This window comes from Acanthaster planci, linkage group LG11 (assembly GCF_054643075.1).
Source record: "Acanthaster planci isolate LZ-2023a linkage group LG11, COTS_SCS, whole genome shotgun sequence".
Lineage (NCBI taxonomy): Eukaryota > Metazoa > Echinodermata > Asteroidea > Valvatida > Acanthasteridae > Acanthaster > Acanthaster planci.
Genome location: NC_141787.1, coordinates 4,691,859 through 4,710,347, shown reverse-complemented (window position 1 = coordinate 4,710,347; position 18,489 = coordinate 4,691,859). Strand labels below are relative to the sequence as shown.

Here is an 18,489-nt window from a genome sequence, read left to right as displayed (position 1 = left end):
GATACTCGGAAGTGATAATTGGAGGTTTTTGCAGGATTTTGGCTGTGATACTTGGCAGTGATAATAGGAGGAATTTGCAGGATTTTGGTGTAATACTTGTAGTTTGTGCAGTCCAGAACTGAGTTTTAGCTCAGTTAGAAAGATGGGTTTACGACACATCCATCATCAGTGCTTGTTTTTCTTTTATTTAAACCAGAACCGTTATACTCGCAAATTAAAAACTTAGACTCTACCGACATTACATATAAGTTTCAACCTACAATTCACCACAGTTTAAGACTTGTAGTTTAATTAAGTAAAAGTTGAAGTGAACCTTTTTCATCCTGATTTGAGCATTTCTTTCCGAAAAAACCTGAAGGGGATTTGAAAGTTTAAACTACACTTCAACTTTGTCCAGTTGATGCAGAATGTAACAAACGCACCTCAATCAAAATAGGGAAATGTCAAACCAGGCATGTGCAAATGTGACAATATTTATGTATGATTATGATCCGACACGCTGGAGAATTTCTTATGTGTATTCATTAGGCACACAAGCTGTATGTATGCACGCAGCACCGTTTTCATGACTACCAAAGCTCATGGCACACCACTTTCTACTTAAGCACCCCATAAAGATCGATACTGATTGGCTCTCGTCACTGAAAACTTTTTACCGACCAATAAAAACTAGTAACAGATTGTACCATGTACATTGAAACCACGCGCAACAATCATGCACATGTACAGTGTGCTGCTATACATGTACGTGCGTGCAGGGCCCGCTGGCTGGTCCAAAAGCGGGCAGCGCACGCGATGATCGTATTCATAAAATAATTATAGGCCTATGTATGAAAGTCGCCGCGGTATCAATGTGAGATCATAAGTTACACACCAATCAAAGTCCTTTTTTGGTGATGTTTTCCACTGTTTTTGTCATATCGTTCGTTATTTGTAAAGTGCCTTTACATATTTATTAGGAGAGTGATTTTGCTATCCTTTAGGAGTGTTGAAGAACGTTATAGGAGCACGTGTGATCACACTCCTTAGAAATGAAGGACTGTCATTTGTCTGCCCCAAGGTGTATTCTTGTTTTCCTTTTTTCTTCACATTGGTGAAGAAAAAAGGCCAAACATCTGGAGGTATTCAAGCAAAATCTTTCTAAAGTTTGCACTACTGTGACATTGACATGCAACCAGATGATACCCACCTACACAAATACGGGATGGCTCCTTCTGCCTGCACAACAAACTGAAACACGCGCTGAAGCACAATCATGGGTAAACTCTGACCCCACATCTGATGACCTTCAGAACTTGACCCCGCAGGACTGTATGTGTCAAGTTCATCGGTACTCCCCATCTCCTGTGTTTCTGTACTACTGCTGGCAGCCAGAGATGCTCTGGTCTCCCTTCTTGTTTTCTTTTTGGGTCTTGCAGACTTTGAAGAGGATTTTACGGCTGATTGTCTTTGTCTTTTGGTGTCCTCGGCATCCTGTCTCTTCCCTGAGTTTACTCTTCCTTTTAATGGTCCAGTTTTTGGCTTTGTATTTTTAGGCCTAAATGTAAAGTGACATTGAAGAGTAATAACTGAAATCACAACATTATACCATCTGGAAAATGAACTACAACACGGTGACTGGCCTCTTTAGTAAAACACAAATTTCAAAGTGTACAGGTTTGGATGTTGTTCTCAAATTTCAAATTTTGGTAAAATGCAGTTCAAACTGTTCAGCATTATCTTTAGAATTCAGAAACATAAATACAGTAGAAGCAACAATGACTAAGTTAGGTTGAATCTTGCTTTTGATATATCAGAAAACAAAACAAGTAACATTTTCAGGACATGGTTTAATTTTAGAGTCAATCTGGCTGTGAGTAAAACATGATTTAATCTTCAAAGAGGTGGGTTATTTTGGCGGATCTCACAGCCAGTTTACCCCACAAGGACTTGACTGTACTAAGCAAAATTATTTTTTTTAACACTGCATGTTTGCAAAGACGCTCCTTATCATTACAAATGTGACATTTGAAATCAAACATATCATCTTGTTGTTACGGCCATTTGAAGTTCAAGGCTACATGCTTGCCAGCTCACGTACATGTACATGTATATACATTGAGCATCACAGTTGAAAAGTGTACGTTTTGGGGCTACCCCGTCTTAGAAAATTGGGCGCTGCACACAAACGGTATATTCAATTCTCACAAAACTGGCATCAAATCACCACAAAGAGTCTTACTACAAATTCCTAAGGCTCATATTCTGAAAAGGCTCTGCGGAGATGTTCCAAAATATGTTGGGGGTGGATAACACTGTCCCACCCGGCTCTTTGAGGGCTAAGAAAACGGAACTCTATCTTACAGAGTTTGGAGTTTTGAGGAACAAGCTTCTTGTTCATCTTCATCATCATAATGAACTGCACCACCTGGACTGTAGTCAGAATCTGCATCATCATCATCTGACGGCCACTCTTGGGCCCCATTGGGTAGGAATGAAAAGAACATGGGTTCAGCTGGCTTGAGGAGGCCAAAGATACCTCGCTGACGCAGCCGTTGATGTCTGGCCATGACTCAAATCACCTCACTAGCAGCTCTGTATAGTAATAACACAAAACAATACAGCTATATATACATGTACATACTCATAAGAGTTACCGCTAATGGGTCATTAGGGAGACATTCCCATAAGAACATACACAAAAGTTTTCCAACTTTACTGTCCCATAATTCAATATTCCCTGGTCTGATCTGAACCTGTCTGATCTGAACCAAAATTTGTATGTTTTCTATTTAGACCCTAATCTATCATCTCTCAAAACTTTGACAGTAAAATTTGGCGTCCTTCTGGTAGTTTGAAAATAGGGAGACACTGAAATGTCTCCCTAAAAGCCAATGTCTCTCTAATGCTGAAAAATTTACCACAAAATGTCTCTCAAATGACCTATTTGTAAATATACATGTAACCCCAATGAACTATGTTACCGCAAAAGTGCTACATGTGGCTTGCACAAATAAGCCTCAAGCCTGCTGAGAACATCCATCGGGAGCATCCATGCTGGTGCATACATGTAGGCCCAGGCTATGGAAAACTTGAAATTCAAAGTAACCATAATACCTTTTGGGGGTGACAGGATTATAATATCAATAACGAAAAGATAGCAGCTGAATTGTGATTGGTCAAGCTGTCATGCTGCTGACGATCGAGAGGGTATTTTTGTGTTGTTGATTTTCCGTGGATGGGCAAAATATGTGTATTTGTGAATTAAATAAGATACAAGTTGAATAAACCTCCCCTTACATGTACTTCTAACCTCACATTTAACATCACTAAAGGGACATGTATGAAAGTTGTTACACAAATATCTGTGATGATAAAGTTGGCACAATCAAACCACCCAAATCGTATTTATGACAGTTTGTCCATTACTATCTGTAAGGTTTGTATACGCCTTACAGCTCTGGAAGCAGAACCCAGCTGGGAGCAAATCAAGCAATCTCAAGACAAGCATGCTATCCATTAAAGGAACCACAGACCCTAGGCTTACTTGGAATCTACCTCCAGAACTCTTGAGATTTGTCATCTGCAGTGCTCCCACAGACAATGACCCCCACAGTTCTGGTGTTTGCCTTCTTGGAAACAAGTGGTAAACTAAAAAGATTAATTTAAAGCTTTATCAGAGTTATAAATGGGTTTACTCGTCTAAATGCATAAAAGAGGGGGCTGCCTACACGTAGTTGTCTTACCATTTTGTTAATAGTCCTAATTTGGACTTCAATTTTTTTTAAGTGAAAATTTCTGAAAGTGCGCAAATTTGCACGTGCATTTTTTAAATTTTGTGCAACCACAGACATTGCCATAAAAACAGGTACACTGTACATGTAATTCCGACTTTGCTTCGCTCTGACAAAATAAATCCTCATGAGAGCTCTTAAATACAGGTGATTCACAATAGTGCGCCTCCAAGAGTTTGCAACATTTTGGCCAATCACAATGCCCAAAATCTGTCGACCAAATGGACATTTTGAAAGGGTTGACAGATTTCGTGCATTGTGATTGGCTAACGCATTGCAAACTCTACCTTGGAGGCGCAATTACCTATATTTCCCTGTTGACATTTAATTTGGAAAATTCTTAGAGCCATACATGTACTAATTAGAAATATATCTGCAATAAAAGTACAAACCCAGACAAAATGAGTAAGAATCTGAGAAAGTAAGGATTTTGAAACGACCCTAAAAACTAATACATGTAGTATGACCTGGAATCTTAGCCTTTACTCAAGGCAACAGTTTCTCAGTTTGACTGGTGCCAGACCGTTGGAGACTTTGAAGGGAATGGGAATCCCTGAGCTGCAGCTGGGCCCGGTAGAATGCCAACCTTCACGACTCTCTTTAAAATCAGGCAGTTCAAGGCACAAAAATTGTGCACGTTCAAAGGCTGCACTCAACATTACCTGGGAAAAGATTCCATATTGCGCCACCTTTCTGTCACTACTGTGTGCATGTTTCACGTCTCATGGCAACAATCATGGTGGCCTCCACTGCATTAATATCGCGTGAAGTATAGTGAATAAAATATTCCCCAATTCATCCAAACCTTCAGCACAGGCACATTCAACTTCCAAACACACCTCAAATGATTTGTTGGCAAGTGTTTCATAAATCAGTGCTTAAAAAATTGCAAAATAATTTGGGGAAGGTGGCGCACGAGTATAGAATTTTTGCCACCCTGGATCTTCCCACATATGCACAACCTAACTTGCTCAAGGACAATTGCCCACTTTCAAAGGTGAACATGCTGCGCTGCATGAACATTCTGAACAGTGGGGATATCTGCACCACTTGACACCCCACACAAAAGTTTTAAGCCTAAAGTGTTTTCTAAGTAAACTCATAGAGGGACATGGGGAAGAATTCCATGCACACCAACGGACACAAGTAATTTGGCCTACTACAGCCGATGACCAGTTGATAACCAATATTCTATTCAGGCGAGGCCTTTGTTCAAAAAAATTCAATTTAGGAGGGACAATAGTCAATACTCCGAGTCAATTTCCGAGAAAATGCTTTTCAGACCAGTCTTTCATAGGGTCTCCGCACAGGGTGGAACTCTCTCCTGTAGTCCTGAGGCTAGAGAATAAATACCTTTATACGCCCAAACTATAGCGTCAGTCCCAACTCTAGTTGGGCCCATCCCAACTGTACTACCAGAGCTAGAGTACTGTAGTTTGGCTGGCCCAACTACAGCACAGAATCCAGTGTGCTAGTGCCCGGCATGTGGCAAAGTCATATTCATTGTTTACTGTGTCATGCCATAGATAAAGTGCCATATTCTAGATGAATCGTGTCAAGTATGAGATAAATATTATAAACTTGGATAAGGTTGAGAAATTTTCTAGAGAAGTTGGGGCCAGCCCAACTGCAACACTACAGTTGGGCCTGTTCCAACTATAGTTGGCCAAGACACTATAGTTGGGGCGTAACATCTCCACTTACTACTAGCCTAATTTCTCAGGCGATGTGCAGTACCATGGCCAATGATCTAGTTAATAAAAAACTTTGGCTGTGTCCGAATCACTTGGCAGCTACGGCCAGAAATTACGCACGAATCTATATTTCGGCCTATGATTCGGACGACAAGAGTTGTAGCGCCCTCACTCGCTTCATACAAAACAAAACAAAAAGAAACAAATATTTAGGGCGCTTGTGTGCTTCACAGTCAATTCGCCCCATTTCCACGTCGACCCATCCCACTTCGCCCCATCTCCACTTCGCGCCTTGTCGATGTCCGGCGTGCTCGAGGGTGTTACAAGCACAGGGTCGGTTTCCAATACTCAACTTCGGCTCCGGCTTCAACTTTTTTTACTAGCTGACTTTAAAGCTGTAAGCTCAGTAATTAGTCTAATAGTGCCACAAAGCATCAAATAAGATGTAATAAGAGAGACAAAACTTACAGCAATTCAGTGTAATTTAAACGCTTCAGGCCCATAATCGGGGATTGGTTTTGGGAACAAAGACGGAGACGAAGTTGAGTATTGGAAAACGGCCTAAGCCTCTTCGAAAAATAGTCTAAGTCAATGGTGGAAGTTACCATGACTGAGTTGCTTTTCACATGTTGCAAATGTAACTGGGGAAACATGTAAACATAGGCATGAGAAGTCTGTCGTTCTTATATTTATTAAATTTGTTTGGTCTAAGGTGCGCAATGAAAAATTAGTAGGGTCTCGCCGAAAAAAATTGGTCAGTCGGGAAATTCGAGGCATTGTTTTGGCCTTAGCAAGTTGGATTCTCCGACCGTTATTTGGTTACTAAAACGTCGATGTTATTATTTGTTGCATCTATATATGTCTCCGTTGCTATAAGAACAGAATGAACAATAATTGGTGGGGTGAAGTGGCAATGGGGCGAAATGGCATGGGGCGAAGTGGCTAGGCGCGAAGTGACCGACACCCGTGGCATGTACTGTGCGCTCATCTTTGCTGTCATCTACCGTGTACCACCGATAGATTGTGTGCTAGCCCCTCGAGCAAATTTGTCAGGGGTAAAGCGTTTAATGAATTGGTATAGAAAGTTGTGAGGTACGTAGGCTAGTCCATGACCTAGTCCCCCGTGTATACCCCGTGCACAAACCTTATGTGACTTATCTGAAAAAGTCTGTTTTCTCAGTAAACGACTTGGTATTTTCCCACCGAAAGTTAACTTTTCTCGACATGTTTTTCTTCTATTTTCTAATGAATTACTACTAGTTTCTGCGTGGAGCTGGTAGGAAACATGGTTTCTGTATAAGGAATAATTACGGCATCATCAGGGTTCCTGCAGCCTGGAAAAGTCTTGGTAGGGCCTAATTTGTCATGTTTGTTTTCATTTTCCAGGCCTGAAGAAGTCATGGAAGGTTGGAAAACATGAATAAAGTCATGGAATTTTTCAAACACTGTGTGTGATTTCTGTTGTCAGAAATAAGTGCATTTTATTCACAACTTTAAAAGTCTGAATAACTAGTCCAAGAAATTGAATTTATTGGGTCATGGATTTTCATAATTTTGTCATGGAAAAGTCATGGAATTTAATTGTCCTTTGGGTGCAGGAATAGGAACCCTGGTACTGTATGGAACTCTTCTTATGACTGAAGTTTTGCCATTTCAATTGGGGCAGTTACATAGGCCTTACGTATACGTACATGTAATGTATATATTGTGGCGGGCATCCCCGGGCCTACCTTGAGTTGATGGGATCAAACCAAGCACTATTAGTGGCAGGGTAGATCTTCCCAACCCAAGGCTTTTCCCCAGACGAGAGACCACACAGAGCGACCTCAAGGCAAATGGTGCGGGACCGTTTTGGAGGAAATATACCGCCGATTGTGACCGAGTTTTAATTAGTCTCTGTTGAATTACACAATCAACCTGTAAAGAAAGTAATCCTTGACAGAAGAACTGTCGGTACAGGACGTTCAATTTATTCAACAATAATCAACACAAATCAACACATGAAATGTACAGTGAAGTGATTGGGAGATTGGTTTGGTTGCCTGTGCATTTACTTACTTGGATTGAGCACTAATCTAGCGTAGGGCCGCAGCAGCAATACGCCAATGCATCAACTATGCACCATGCGCATCAGCCATTCACTGTGCACCAACCACACACAGCGCATCAACAAAGTCACACTGCGTCAGCAATGCACCACTGCATAAGCAACGCACCTCTGTGTAAACAATGCACACCGCTGTGTAAACCATGCACACTACATGCACTGCATCAACAATGCACACCGCGTCAGCAACGTACAACTTGTACAACTTCGTACGAGCTTCACCTAACGTGCATGCGAGCCAGCGTCAGCAACGTACAGCTCTCACAGCCTTGTACTTCCAACGCGTCAGCTGCACACACTAGTCAGCCACGTACAGTCTGTACAATCACGTACTTGCAACGCATCAGCACCACCGGTACCACGCAACGCTTCGCACAGCGCTGACAATGCCTTAGCTCCGTGCCAACTCACCAACTTCACCCTGCGAAGTCCAACAAGCAACCACTATAACGCGATCGCAGCGCTCACGATCACTGCGGTAGCACGACCATGTGCACACAGCGCGCTACGCTATGCCTAGCCATCACACGTTACCAAGTCACTAGCCAATCAGGTATGTGCACTGCAACTCATTAATAAAATTAGACTAGCTCTAGTCCTATACACTTTCCGTCACAATATGTACACATATATTCAGCATATTCATTAAAAGTGCAGGGTTTTCCTTGTGCAGTGTTTTTTAAGTTGCACATCTTTCAAATTTGTGCAGATAACATAGAGCGCAGTCTTTGAACCTGCACAGTTTTTGTGCCTATAACTATGCAGATTTAAGGGGAGTCATGATGGTTGCGTTTCAACTGGGCTTGGCTGGCGGTGCAGGGATTCCCATGCCCTCTGAAGTCTCCAGATATTGTGCACCTGTTTCCCAGGTCTACATATATGCATCAATCAAGCTGGGAAACTGATGCAAGAATTCCAGTATAAATTAGTATCGTTTATCATATTTATTTGTTTAGGATCCTACTATTATTGCAGATATTTTTCTAATGGCTCTAAGAATTTTCCGAATTAAATGTCAACAAGGGAATTTGATCGCTCCCACGAAGAATTTTTTTAGAGAAAAGCAAAGTCCAAATGAAATGTCAACAGTGGAATTTAATTGCTCACGCAAGAAAATATTCATTTCGTCAGACAAATGTGGCAAATCCTCAAGAACAACATTCAAATCTGTGATCCCTACCAAATGCAGTTTAGAGCTGCTGTCTGACATTTAAATTTTAAAGTATTGCTTAAATGTATTTCTTCCAAGTTCCTGTCTCTTCCAGACGGACTTCAAAGACCACAGAGACCACAAAAAAATGACCAGGCTCTCATTCAGAAGCTTTGAATGGCCTGTCGGCAGTTAAACAGAAGGTACATGTACATGAACGGTATTAATTTACGTGTTCGTGAATATGAATGAGTTCATTGTTTGTGAATTTAAGGAAACTTTTCTGTTAATGTAATGACTCGTACATGTATGGAGCACCACATGCTTTTACAATTAAATACATGTAAATTAGTATCTGGCCACTGAGTTGTCATCTTGTTTCTTGGCTACAAATTCTAGAGCATGTGTGCTGCATGTACATGTGTAGAGCATCATAAACGAGAGTCTGTCTTTTCATCATTTATGTAAATGTTCATAAAATATTTGATCAAAAATATTCTGAGGGTAGAATTTGGTAGGCATTGATATTATGACCTTGGACACCATCTATCATATATCCTTGAATTGTGGAAACAGAATGAAGTCATAGAACCTGTTGATTCCTAACTTTTCACAGCTAGACTTTCAAGAAAAGGAATCAGAGATCAGTACCTTCAGCATGTTCATCATGCAGCCCTGGTCTTTGAGTCATAGATGTGCATGCGACATGTCATGAAGATGAAAGGTACATTGAAACACTTAGCAGTAATTTGCTTAGTCTCTTTGACTTAATAGCAAGCATATTAAGTAAAATCAAATAGTCTGTTTGCTTGTATTTCATTTTGGGGGGGGGAGATTGACTTCCAAGACTTCATGTGACACTTTCAGTCAGGTTCGGAGTGTGTACCACTGATCGTTGGTCATGTACATGTAGGTGTATTTGCATACCCATGCTGTCGGTGGAGACAGAAGGTAAATTGTTGCTTTTTGAAATTTTGCTTAGGAAGGAAGGAAGCATAATTTTCAAGTTTTGGGATTAGTGCTTGTATCAACCAATATCAAGAATATTCAGTAACCTGTCAGAAAGGAAATTTTGAAAGTTTTCAGTTAATTATTGTTAATTTTTATGACTGATACTCCAGATATTCTACTCAAACATAGGAACATTTTTGGAACATTTTAATGAAGTTCTCCATGTTCAGCGGTAAATAGAATTGGTCAAACTGTTTCCCTGAATGCACTATAAAAATGACCTCTCTGTGTCAGTCTCTATTGTCAACTTAAACTACCTCTTGGTACATACATGTATACTTGCGCTCCCACGTTTTCTCTCTATAGATCTTGATTTCCTTCAAACTCTGAATGCAAAGACTACCTTTGATTTCCTTTTGGAGGATCTGCAAAGATTTCAGACCAAAAGCAAAAACCAGGGAAATGGATTTTGAGTTCAAGCACATGTACATGTACCTGTCTAGTGAGCTAGAAAAATCAATTTGCCCAAGTAATTAACCTGCTGAGCCAGTTACTCAAGGAACTACATGTAAATGTGTCCCTTTAATGCAGTGCCAAAACAAGGTGGCTCAGTCGATACCACAAAGGGAAGAATGACACATTTTTTAATCATTCCAAAAATATTTGAATGAAGTGGCAAATTGGTTCAAATCAACAAAGTCCGGTGAGAGGGAGGCAAGAAATGTGTCTTTGGATGTGTGCTGCTTTGTACTGCTTTTGTTTTGCACATCTAGACCTGTTTAACTTTAAGGGGATGAGAGTGATCCAGTCCATGTAGCTTTGAACACATATTACCACCGATTGTGAATGCATGCGTATACCTATGGCAACACCATGGGTGAGCATGGAGGAAAGTCATCAAATGGGATAAAGAATTGGTTATTAGTAATTCACAATACTGTCTGTGGACTAGGTAATTAATTAGAAACTCTCTAGTAATATTTTGGCACTGTGTTTCATTTCATGTGTGGATTTTGGGCCACTAAATTGAACAACACGTTCTTGTTTCTTTTCTCCATTATGTACATGTACTATCAGTGCAAACAGAATTAAACAAAATCAACTTCTTAAAGCTTTGAATCAGGTTATGTCTGAGAGTAAGTATTAGTATGCAAACTACTTTGCAACAATATTTTAATGTAAGATTACACTGACACAAAAAGTCACATTTGGACCCCATATTTATTGAATGAAAGTGTGGGCATTTGTGCCTGAACCACATACATGTACATGTATTATGTACCCTTTTGGACTTTCTTTGCAAAGTAAACAGTCAAATATTAAGGCAGCCAAAAAATTGTACTTGTAAAATGTAGGCGGGGGCTGGGATCCATCTGGCTACAGTGATATCACTGCAGTGCATTTTGTTCAGGAGTTGAACCTTTATGGGTTTTTAGTAATTCTTTGTTACTCATTGCACATGGCCTGGTGCACATGTACCGATAGCCTTGAATTTCAAATGACCTTAACAAGAAAACAATACGTCTGATGAGATAAAACTACACTTTTGTAATGGTAAGGAGTGTCTCTAAACTCAAACATGGCACAGCCTAGTTCTTGGGCATTAAAGACAAAGTTGTTACATGTAACTCCTTTGCATAACATTCCATTTAAATCACATATACAACATCTAATTTCTTCTCCTCAAAATTTATTCTGCTTCAAAAAATTCACTTCCTCCAAGATAAATACGTAAAGACTTGTTTATGCTCTCAGTTTTTGAAGCTGCTCTCATAACGAGCTCTGCTGGGTCAGTGGCTCTGGACTAGTCAGCTTTGTCAAAGTCTCTTGTTTCACGAATGCTTAATCAGTATCAGCATATTTTGGCAGCCCCCATCTACATACATGTATCTTATCATATTTCTGTCATGTCTTTATCATTTTTTGTTTGCAGTAAATTTTGTGGGAAGTTTCCAAGGCAAGGAAGTACCGAAAAGTCTGCGAGATTTAACAACTGTGACTGGATCTGTGATTTCTGTCATCAGACATTTGCTGGAACTTTTCACTGGTATTACGAAAATTGGGGTAAGAGTGGTATCTCAGACTCAAAAGAGGTCCAACTGTAGATACCTCTCTCGGTTTTATGTGATCTTGATTTCATGGGTTAAATTCCCTTCTGCGCTCAACGTGTAACTATATGAGATTGATTGTTGCTTCAAAAACAAGGAACTTTTCAAATTTATACAGTTGAGCTTCATACATTTTTGTATTAATTGGATTGAGCTAAGGTACCAGTAATATGCAATCAGTATGAGTACCGAGTACTTGAGTGGTGAGTCATCACTCATACAAGGTACACAGGGATATTCCCTGTACAGTTTGAATGGTTGTGGTCTTTCTCCTGAGCAATTTGAGGATCAAGATGGATTTCTTTGCGAGCCACGTGCGGCCCAACAGCAGCAAAAAATCAGGAGTAGTCCCAACTCTTCGTCTGTTAGCTTAAATACTGATTGCTGTTTAAGTTGCTCAGTGGCATTCAAAAATAATGCTAGGGGTATGAAGAGATACAGCTTAAGGTATTGTGGTCTCACCGCCGAGCAGTTTGAGGGTCGCAAGGGATACTTTTGTTTTGCATGTATGAGGAAGTATCGGAAAAAAACTGAAAGTGCTAAAGACCCTGTCGTCAGGGTGAGAGATGGCAATTTGAATACCAAAGGCTGTTTGATGTGTGAGTCGCCATTCATAAAAGTGAAAAGGAATTATTCCAGAAGGAGCTTAAAAACTTGTGGTTTTTCTCCTGATCAGTTTGATGGTCAGGATGGATTCCTTTGTCTTCCATGTGTTAACAAGCTTCAAAAACTAACAAGGCATACTGAACCGTTGATCAACTCCAGAAAGTCATCTAAAAGGAAGAGAACAAAGCGATCTTCTGCAAGTCCTGCTGAGAATTCATGTGGGCAGACCAATTACAAAGACAAAGTTTACTCTCTTCTCGAATCAAGCCATTATAGTGCTGCTTTCACTGCCCTTCTTCGTCGCAACTCAGCTAAACAACATTTCCATAAGGTTGTCAAGAAATCAGTCCAAAAAGAAGTCAGATCATGTCCTGAGGAGATGCATTTTTCATGTCCTGCTTCTTTTGAAGGCCTAAACAGTTTGAAATGGGACAATGTTGTGGAGGAGGCTGCTACTCATATGCCCCTTCTTGTGGATGTCTTAAAAGCTGCTCTTCCGGACCCCTCAAAACAGCTGAAGAAAACCTTCTGCGGTCAGAAAGTGACATCGTTGAAGCAGGCTGAACTACTTCGTGATCAGCGACTGGGCTTTATTTTGTCACTGGTCCTGTACGCACGTAAACCTATTATATACAATTTTATCCAAAGTTGCTTGTCGCTGCAACTCGCAAAGAGTAAATGTGCTTCTTGGCTTCTCCAGTGCCTTCACAGCCTCGGTGTATGCAAAATGTTTCATGGAACCATGCTTACTGCTCGGATGGCAAAGAAAAGCTCCTTGGCGAAGCAGGTAAGGGACCAAGATACTCCAAGTCAACAGATTGAGTCAAGTGCTACACTTGAACATACTGAGATCTGTGAAATGGAAGTACCATTTCTGCTACACATGGATACTGGGGATGAAGCACGGTCATCTGTTGAGCATGTCATGGATGATGTTCAGTTCCCTGATGGGACCATGTGTGACAGTGAGACCTTCATACCACTTCCTGCATTGTGTGCCAAAGAGCCAGGTTCCAGTGAACGTAATTGCTGTGCAAGTACTGCGAATGAAACCCAGAGTACATATCCTGAGCCTGGATATACCCTCGTGTGTAATCACATACTCAACATGTAGACCTCAGTCTTGTCAAGGTAATGCTAACATGTGCACCTTTGCAATCAAAAACAGAATCATGTTAGATACACGTAAGTCAAGAGATGGTGCAATTCGTCAAGCACAAGAGGTCCCTCTTTCCTGTTTTCTTCCCTCTTCTGATGACTGGCAAAATATGAAGCACAGGATGTGTTTGATACTGGAGTGCATTTTAAGGGATCATTTTCTATATTTACAGAACATGAAATGTTCTGCTTATGTGCGTCACAAATACAGTCTTACTACTAGAAGAATAAGTGAAATAGTGAGGTTAGGTGAACAAGAGAATATGTCCACCAGCACGCCAGGTGCTGTCCATGCGCTCGAGTCACTGCATCAGTTTGTGCCATCTCAGGGTGATGACCTGCATCCAGTTGTCTGTTTTGGAGATAAGCATTCTGTCAAGCAAATGGTTCACACCAAACATTTACGATCTACTGAGGCTTCTACAGCAGCAAGGTTAGAGGGACTAGTACTTTGTCCCCAGGACTTGCACCGCAGAGGTGTGTTACTCAAAGACACCATAGATAGATTCTTCAAAAAGGAAAGTGCATCAGATCCAGGCACTCTTTGCCACTTGAAGAAGCACTTTGGATATGGTCCAGTCAAGAAGATCACGAAAAACTTCAACCATGTCCAAGATTTTCTTGATTTCTGCACACGTGCATATAGCGTCATGTTGGCACTACAGCTTACCAAGTTGGATGATGTCACTGAAACTCCTAGGAGTTTCCCCTCTGCAGGAAAAATGTCTGAGAAGGAAAAGTGGCTGAAAACCCTCACTCAGGAAATGGTAGATTGCATTTGGCCGGAAGTTCCAAGTGAAGACATCAATAGGGTGTGTCAACAAGAAAACAAATATGAAATCCAGGATAATAGGGACTTAACTGAAGAGTCAGTTGATTCCAGAAGAGATTATAGTTGCATCTGTGGTGAGAACACAGGAAAGCCAATGATTCGATGTGGCAATAATGATTGTGGCTGGTTCCACTACTCTTGCGCTGATGCTGATATTGATAGATCCCAACAAGGTGATTGGTGGTGTTCAGCAAAGTGCCAGGCCTCTGAGTCATACATTTATTGCAAATGCCATAAAAAGACTGGCAAGGAGAAGGACATGGTTCAGTGCGAGTTGCAAAGTCATTGTGTGCTATATGAATGGTATCATCGTGAGTGCATTGAAGGGGCTGAAGACTTACCTGAAAAGTGGTTTTGTTCTGCTGCATGCAAAGAGCAACAGACTGACCTACTGGAAAGTGACGGAGTCCAGGAATATTCCAAAGCTTTATTGTTTGAAGGGCTTTGTCATCAGGCTTACCTTGGTGCTGTACGAGAGGGTAATGGACCAGCTATCTTGAGCCATTGGCGCATCAACACAATCCAGTTTTGGAACAACCATCATTTCAAATATTTCAATTGGGCTCACAACATGCTGGCTGGTGTCAGTGGTGTTTATCCAGCCCAGGTTGCACATGACATAACATGGAACAGAGTGGCCAACTTGACTGATCTGCCAAATGACAACATCAGTCTGGATCAGTTGATTCATTCACCACAGAGTGACTACGAGAAGAAGCTGTTTGGATTAAATGGTTGGCATTCAAAGGAACAGGTGCAACAGTGCAATGAATTCATCAGAACACTTAGCCGCAATGCAGACAACTCCTTCCTGGATTTTTGCGCAGAAGCCCAAGGCCAACCATCGATGCAACATCCACCAAATTTTGATCAGGATGTCAAATATTTTGCAGATAAATATCAGGATATTGGTCTGTTTGACTTTGTTCCAGGCAGACATCACAAGTCCTTCCCATATTTCAAGCACTTTTTAGATGTGAAATCCCCTGAAAGAATGGGCAAAGAACTGCTGCGACTCAGTTTATGTATGGATAGACAGAGGAACCATGTGCAGGCCTGAATCTCCTTGTGCACAGCAGGTTATAGTCTGTGAGAGAAGCGGGCTAGTGGAGCAGTTTGTGTACATCACATTTGTCTTGGAGTGACTGTTGTGAATTGCATTAAGAGACATTTGGGGACTGGCTGACAGAGCCAAAGTGACAATCCATTCCTCCTAATTTACATCAGAGATTGTGTTTACCTGTTTGGTTTCGGTCGGTTGTTAATCATGTTACGTATATGTCCCATCTCCTGATGAATTTATATGTGCATGTGCCTTACAGATGGATCACTTTTTTTTTTAAATCTATTTCATGACATTTCAGGACCGATCTTAATTTGCTTTTGGCAATGCAAGGTGTGTTTCATTTGTGGGATTACTAGTCTTACTGATGTTTGTGAAAGCAGGTCAGCTTTGATGGAAAACCTGCATTGCTTAAAGGTAAAAGCCATGAACAAAACAGATCCATCTGAACTGCAGCATGATATTTGCTTGATGCTCCTTTTTGTAGTCAGGTTAAATACTCGTGTGACATGTGAAAATGATAGTTGGTTCCACAAACTGAAATGCAGGGCATTTTCCCCCATTGCAAGGACAGCGCTGGCATGTGATACACATTTGCCCCTCCCAGACAGATTATCACCTGATCTTTTAGTCAAATCGGTTTTGTGATACCACTGCCAAAACAATTTCTTTGTTTTAATGTAGCACTTTTTGATGTACGTGCATAAAACGAAAACTTCAAACATCTGCATTGAGAATCATGTGATAACAGCATTCTCAATTCAGATTTTGAGCATTAGTAGTGTGTTGAACATGATCTACACATGCTAAGTTTCAACTACTAAAATCTCAATTCTTTAATGAATTACTTTTCAAAAAGTGTAAGTTTTGTGCCACGTTTGGTTGGCAGTACACTCCTGAAAGGGTTCAAATGTCCTGGAGAAATGTATGAATACATTTAGCTTTAGATCAGATGTAATTCCCAGAACTAATCACTGTGTCACACATAAAGTGTTTGGACACTCCTTGTGTTTTCATTTCACAGAATGTGTACCCAATGAGCTGTGAACTTTGATGATGTACGTGTAGGCCTACTGATTATTGAAAGGTTGTTTACAAGTCTACCATTCATCCTAATAGATTTTTTAATTGGTAGAGACAGTTAAAAATTGAGTTGTTTAGGAAATTGTGATGGTGACTTGTTCCTTTAATTGTAATATTGAAGTAGATTTAAATTGTGCAGAGTTAATGAGGGGCTACTCAGCGAGATAGAGGTTTTTGTTTTTAAGAAAAATGTTTACTGCCTGGCCAAAGGGCATAATGATGCCATGTGCTGTAATCCGTTAACAGATTTTTTCCAAACGTGAGTGTGACAGTTTGATAGAAGTAATTTGACATTCATTTTTTTGTAAATGATGCCTGTTACACACTGTTTTTTCCCTTTTGGCATCTGTGTACTCTTTGAGAAAAAAGTGGATTCTAAAAAGATAACCATTGCTTTTTTTTAAATACCCCAACCCCAATCTACATATTTACATAGGTTGGACCATGTGCATTGTTGAACTGTGTTCAACATGTATGAAAACGCTGAGGTAGGCAGCAGCAGCCTCCGTAAAGTGTTGGCTAAATGTCTAAATATGGGAACGTTTTCTAAACGTTTTTCAAATTAACATAAATTTCCACCCTTAATATGTTGCATTGTGAACTGTGCAAATAAATTGCTGAAATTTCCATTGTGTTTGGCATGTAACAAAATCTACTCTCGTGATAAAGAAAGTAATTGATTATTGATCCAAAATAAGTTAATTGTATGTTTCGATCTGAAGCAATGAATGGTATTGGAATTTCCTGAGACTGGTTCTGGACTGTTTTTGCTGGCCTCATATACTATACAAGAATTTTTGTTCAGAAACTCTGAACATTCTAATGCAGTCTGAGGCAACCCATCAGATTTTGCTAAAATGTAGCTTTTTATACAAACAATAGGAGTATTACTTGATCATTTGTTTAAGATTCTATTGTGTTTCTTGCATACCAAAATTTAATGTATATTTACATCCTTATGTTGCAGTAATGCTCTCTGGATAAGAGTTGCAGAGTTTACTTTGTAAGATTTTTGGCTGTTAAAGTTCTGTTCTGATGAAAAACTTTAAGGTGCTATATAATGACAATGAACAATTTAAAAAAAGTTGAGCTCATTTAATGAAAGGACAAAGTTGAGCCCATTTAATGAAAGGACAAAGTTGAGGCACAACTGCTAGTGACACAGTTTTCTTCGTGCAAAAATTGTAAAATGTCATGTCATCTGTATGGAACATGTTTACTCATGTATTCATTTTCATTTCTTTTGTGATGGAGCACCAAGATGAGTGTATCAACTTAATATTTTACATAGTTGATAACGTTGTTCATTCAGTGTCCAATAGAATGAGGCAATGCCTGGTCATTAGGAAGTTTTAGGTGCATCAAAATTTATTGGAAACTGTAAGACTGCCATTGTTCACATTGAGAGGCAGTGAAAGAGGGAACCCTGTAAGTTATTCTTGTTTGCCTTACAGATTTGTGTGTATCCCCAAAGAGCCCACATGTAAATCGCACAGTTCATGTATATATAATGTACATCCATCCCTGTCTTTGTAAGAAGCTGAGGTGCATGTTTGATTCTTGGACGACATGTATTAGAATAAAGACACTGAGTTGATGATAATGTAGCAGTAAAAATTTGTAAGATTACACCTGTCACTATTGGGTACAGTTGGATTGGTAGAAAACACACATAGCAGAACCAAGAAACCTGAGGATTTTGTAGCTACATTTAATTCTCAGATAATGGACTTAATAACCTTTTAAAACCAATGTAAAACAATATGGCTATTACCTAGTAACTATGCAATGTTTGTATTCCTAACATTAAGGAGATCAAAGTGTTGTATGTTGGACTCGTCACTTAGGTTTGAACACTTTTCGCTCTGAAGAGTCAATCTAAAAGCATTTATCCTTTGTGAATGGACGGATTTAATATTTTTTGTACTGAAATAAAGGTGCCAGACTTGGCAAGATAGCTTGAA

General features: G+C 40.1%; 2 protein-coding genes across 6 annotated transcripts in view; one reads left to right on the top strand and one right to left on the bottom strand.

Annotated features, from left to right (window-relative positions):
- Positions 1 to 7,852, bottom strand: part of fbxl6 (F-box and leucine rich repeat protein 6) — a 21,022-nt gene extending 13,170 nt beyond the window's left edge. Inside the window, exons 1-3 of one of the 5 annotated variants that reach the window (XM_087143644.1) lie at positions 7,526 to 7,852; positions 2,344 to 2,574; positions 1,190 to 1,537 (exon numbers count right to left, since the gene is read on the bottom strand). In XM_087143644.1, coding sequence (XP_086999770.1) covers positions 1,190 to 1,537; positions 2,344 to 2,549 — 554 coding nt within the window. In that variant the 5' untranslated portion in view covers positions 2,550 to 2,574; positions 7,526 to 7,852. The other 4 variants (XM_087143643.1, XM_087143642.1, XM_087143641.1 and 1 more) reach the window with 4 other exon arrangements.
- Positions 6,414 to 18,489, top strand: LOC110981553 (uncharacterized). Its single transcript, XM_087143640.1, is given in 5 exon segments — positions 6,414 to 6,559; positions 6,728 to 6,815; positions 8,840 to 8,927; positions 9,341 to 13,493; positions 13,495 to 18,489. Coding segments are annotated over 2 exon segments (3,474 nt in total). The 5' UTR covers positions 6,414 to 6,559; positions 6,728 to 6,815; positions 8,840 to 8,927; positions 9,341 to 11,964; the 3' UTR covers positions 15,440 to 18,489.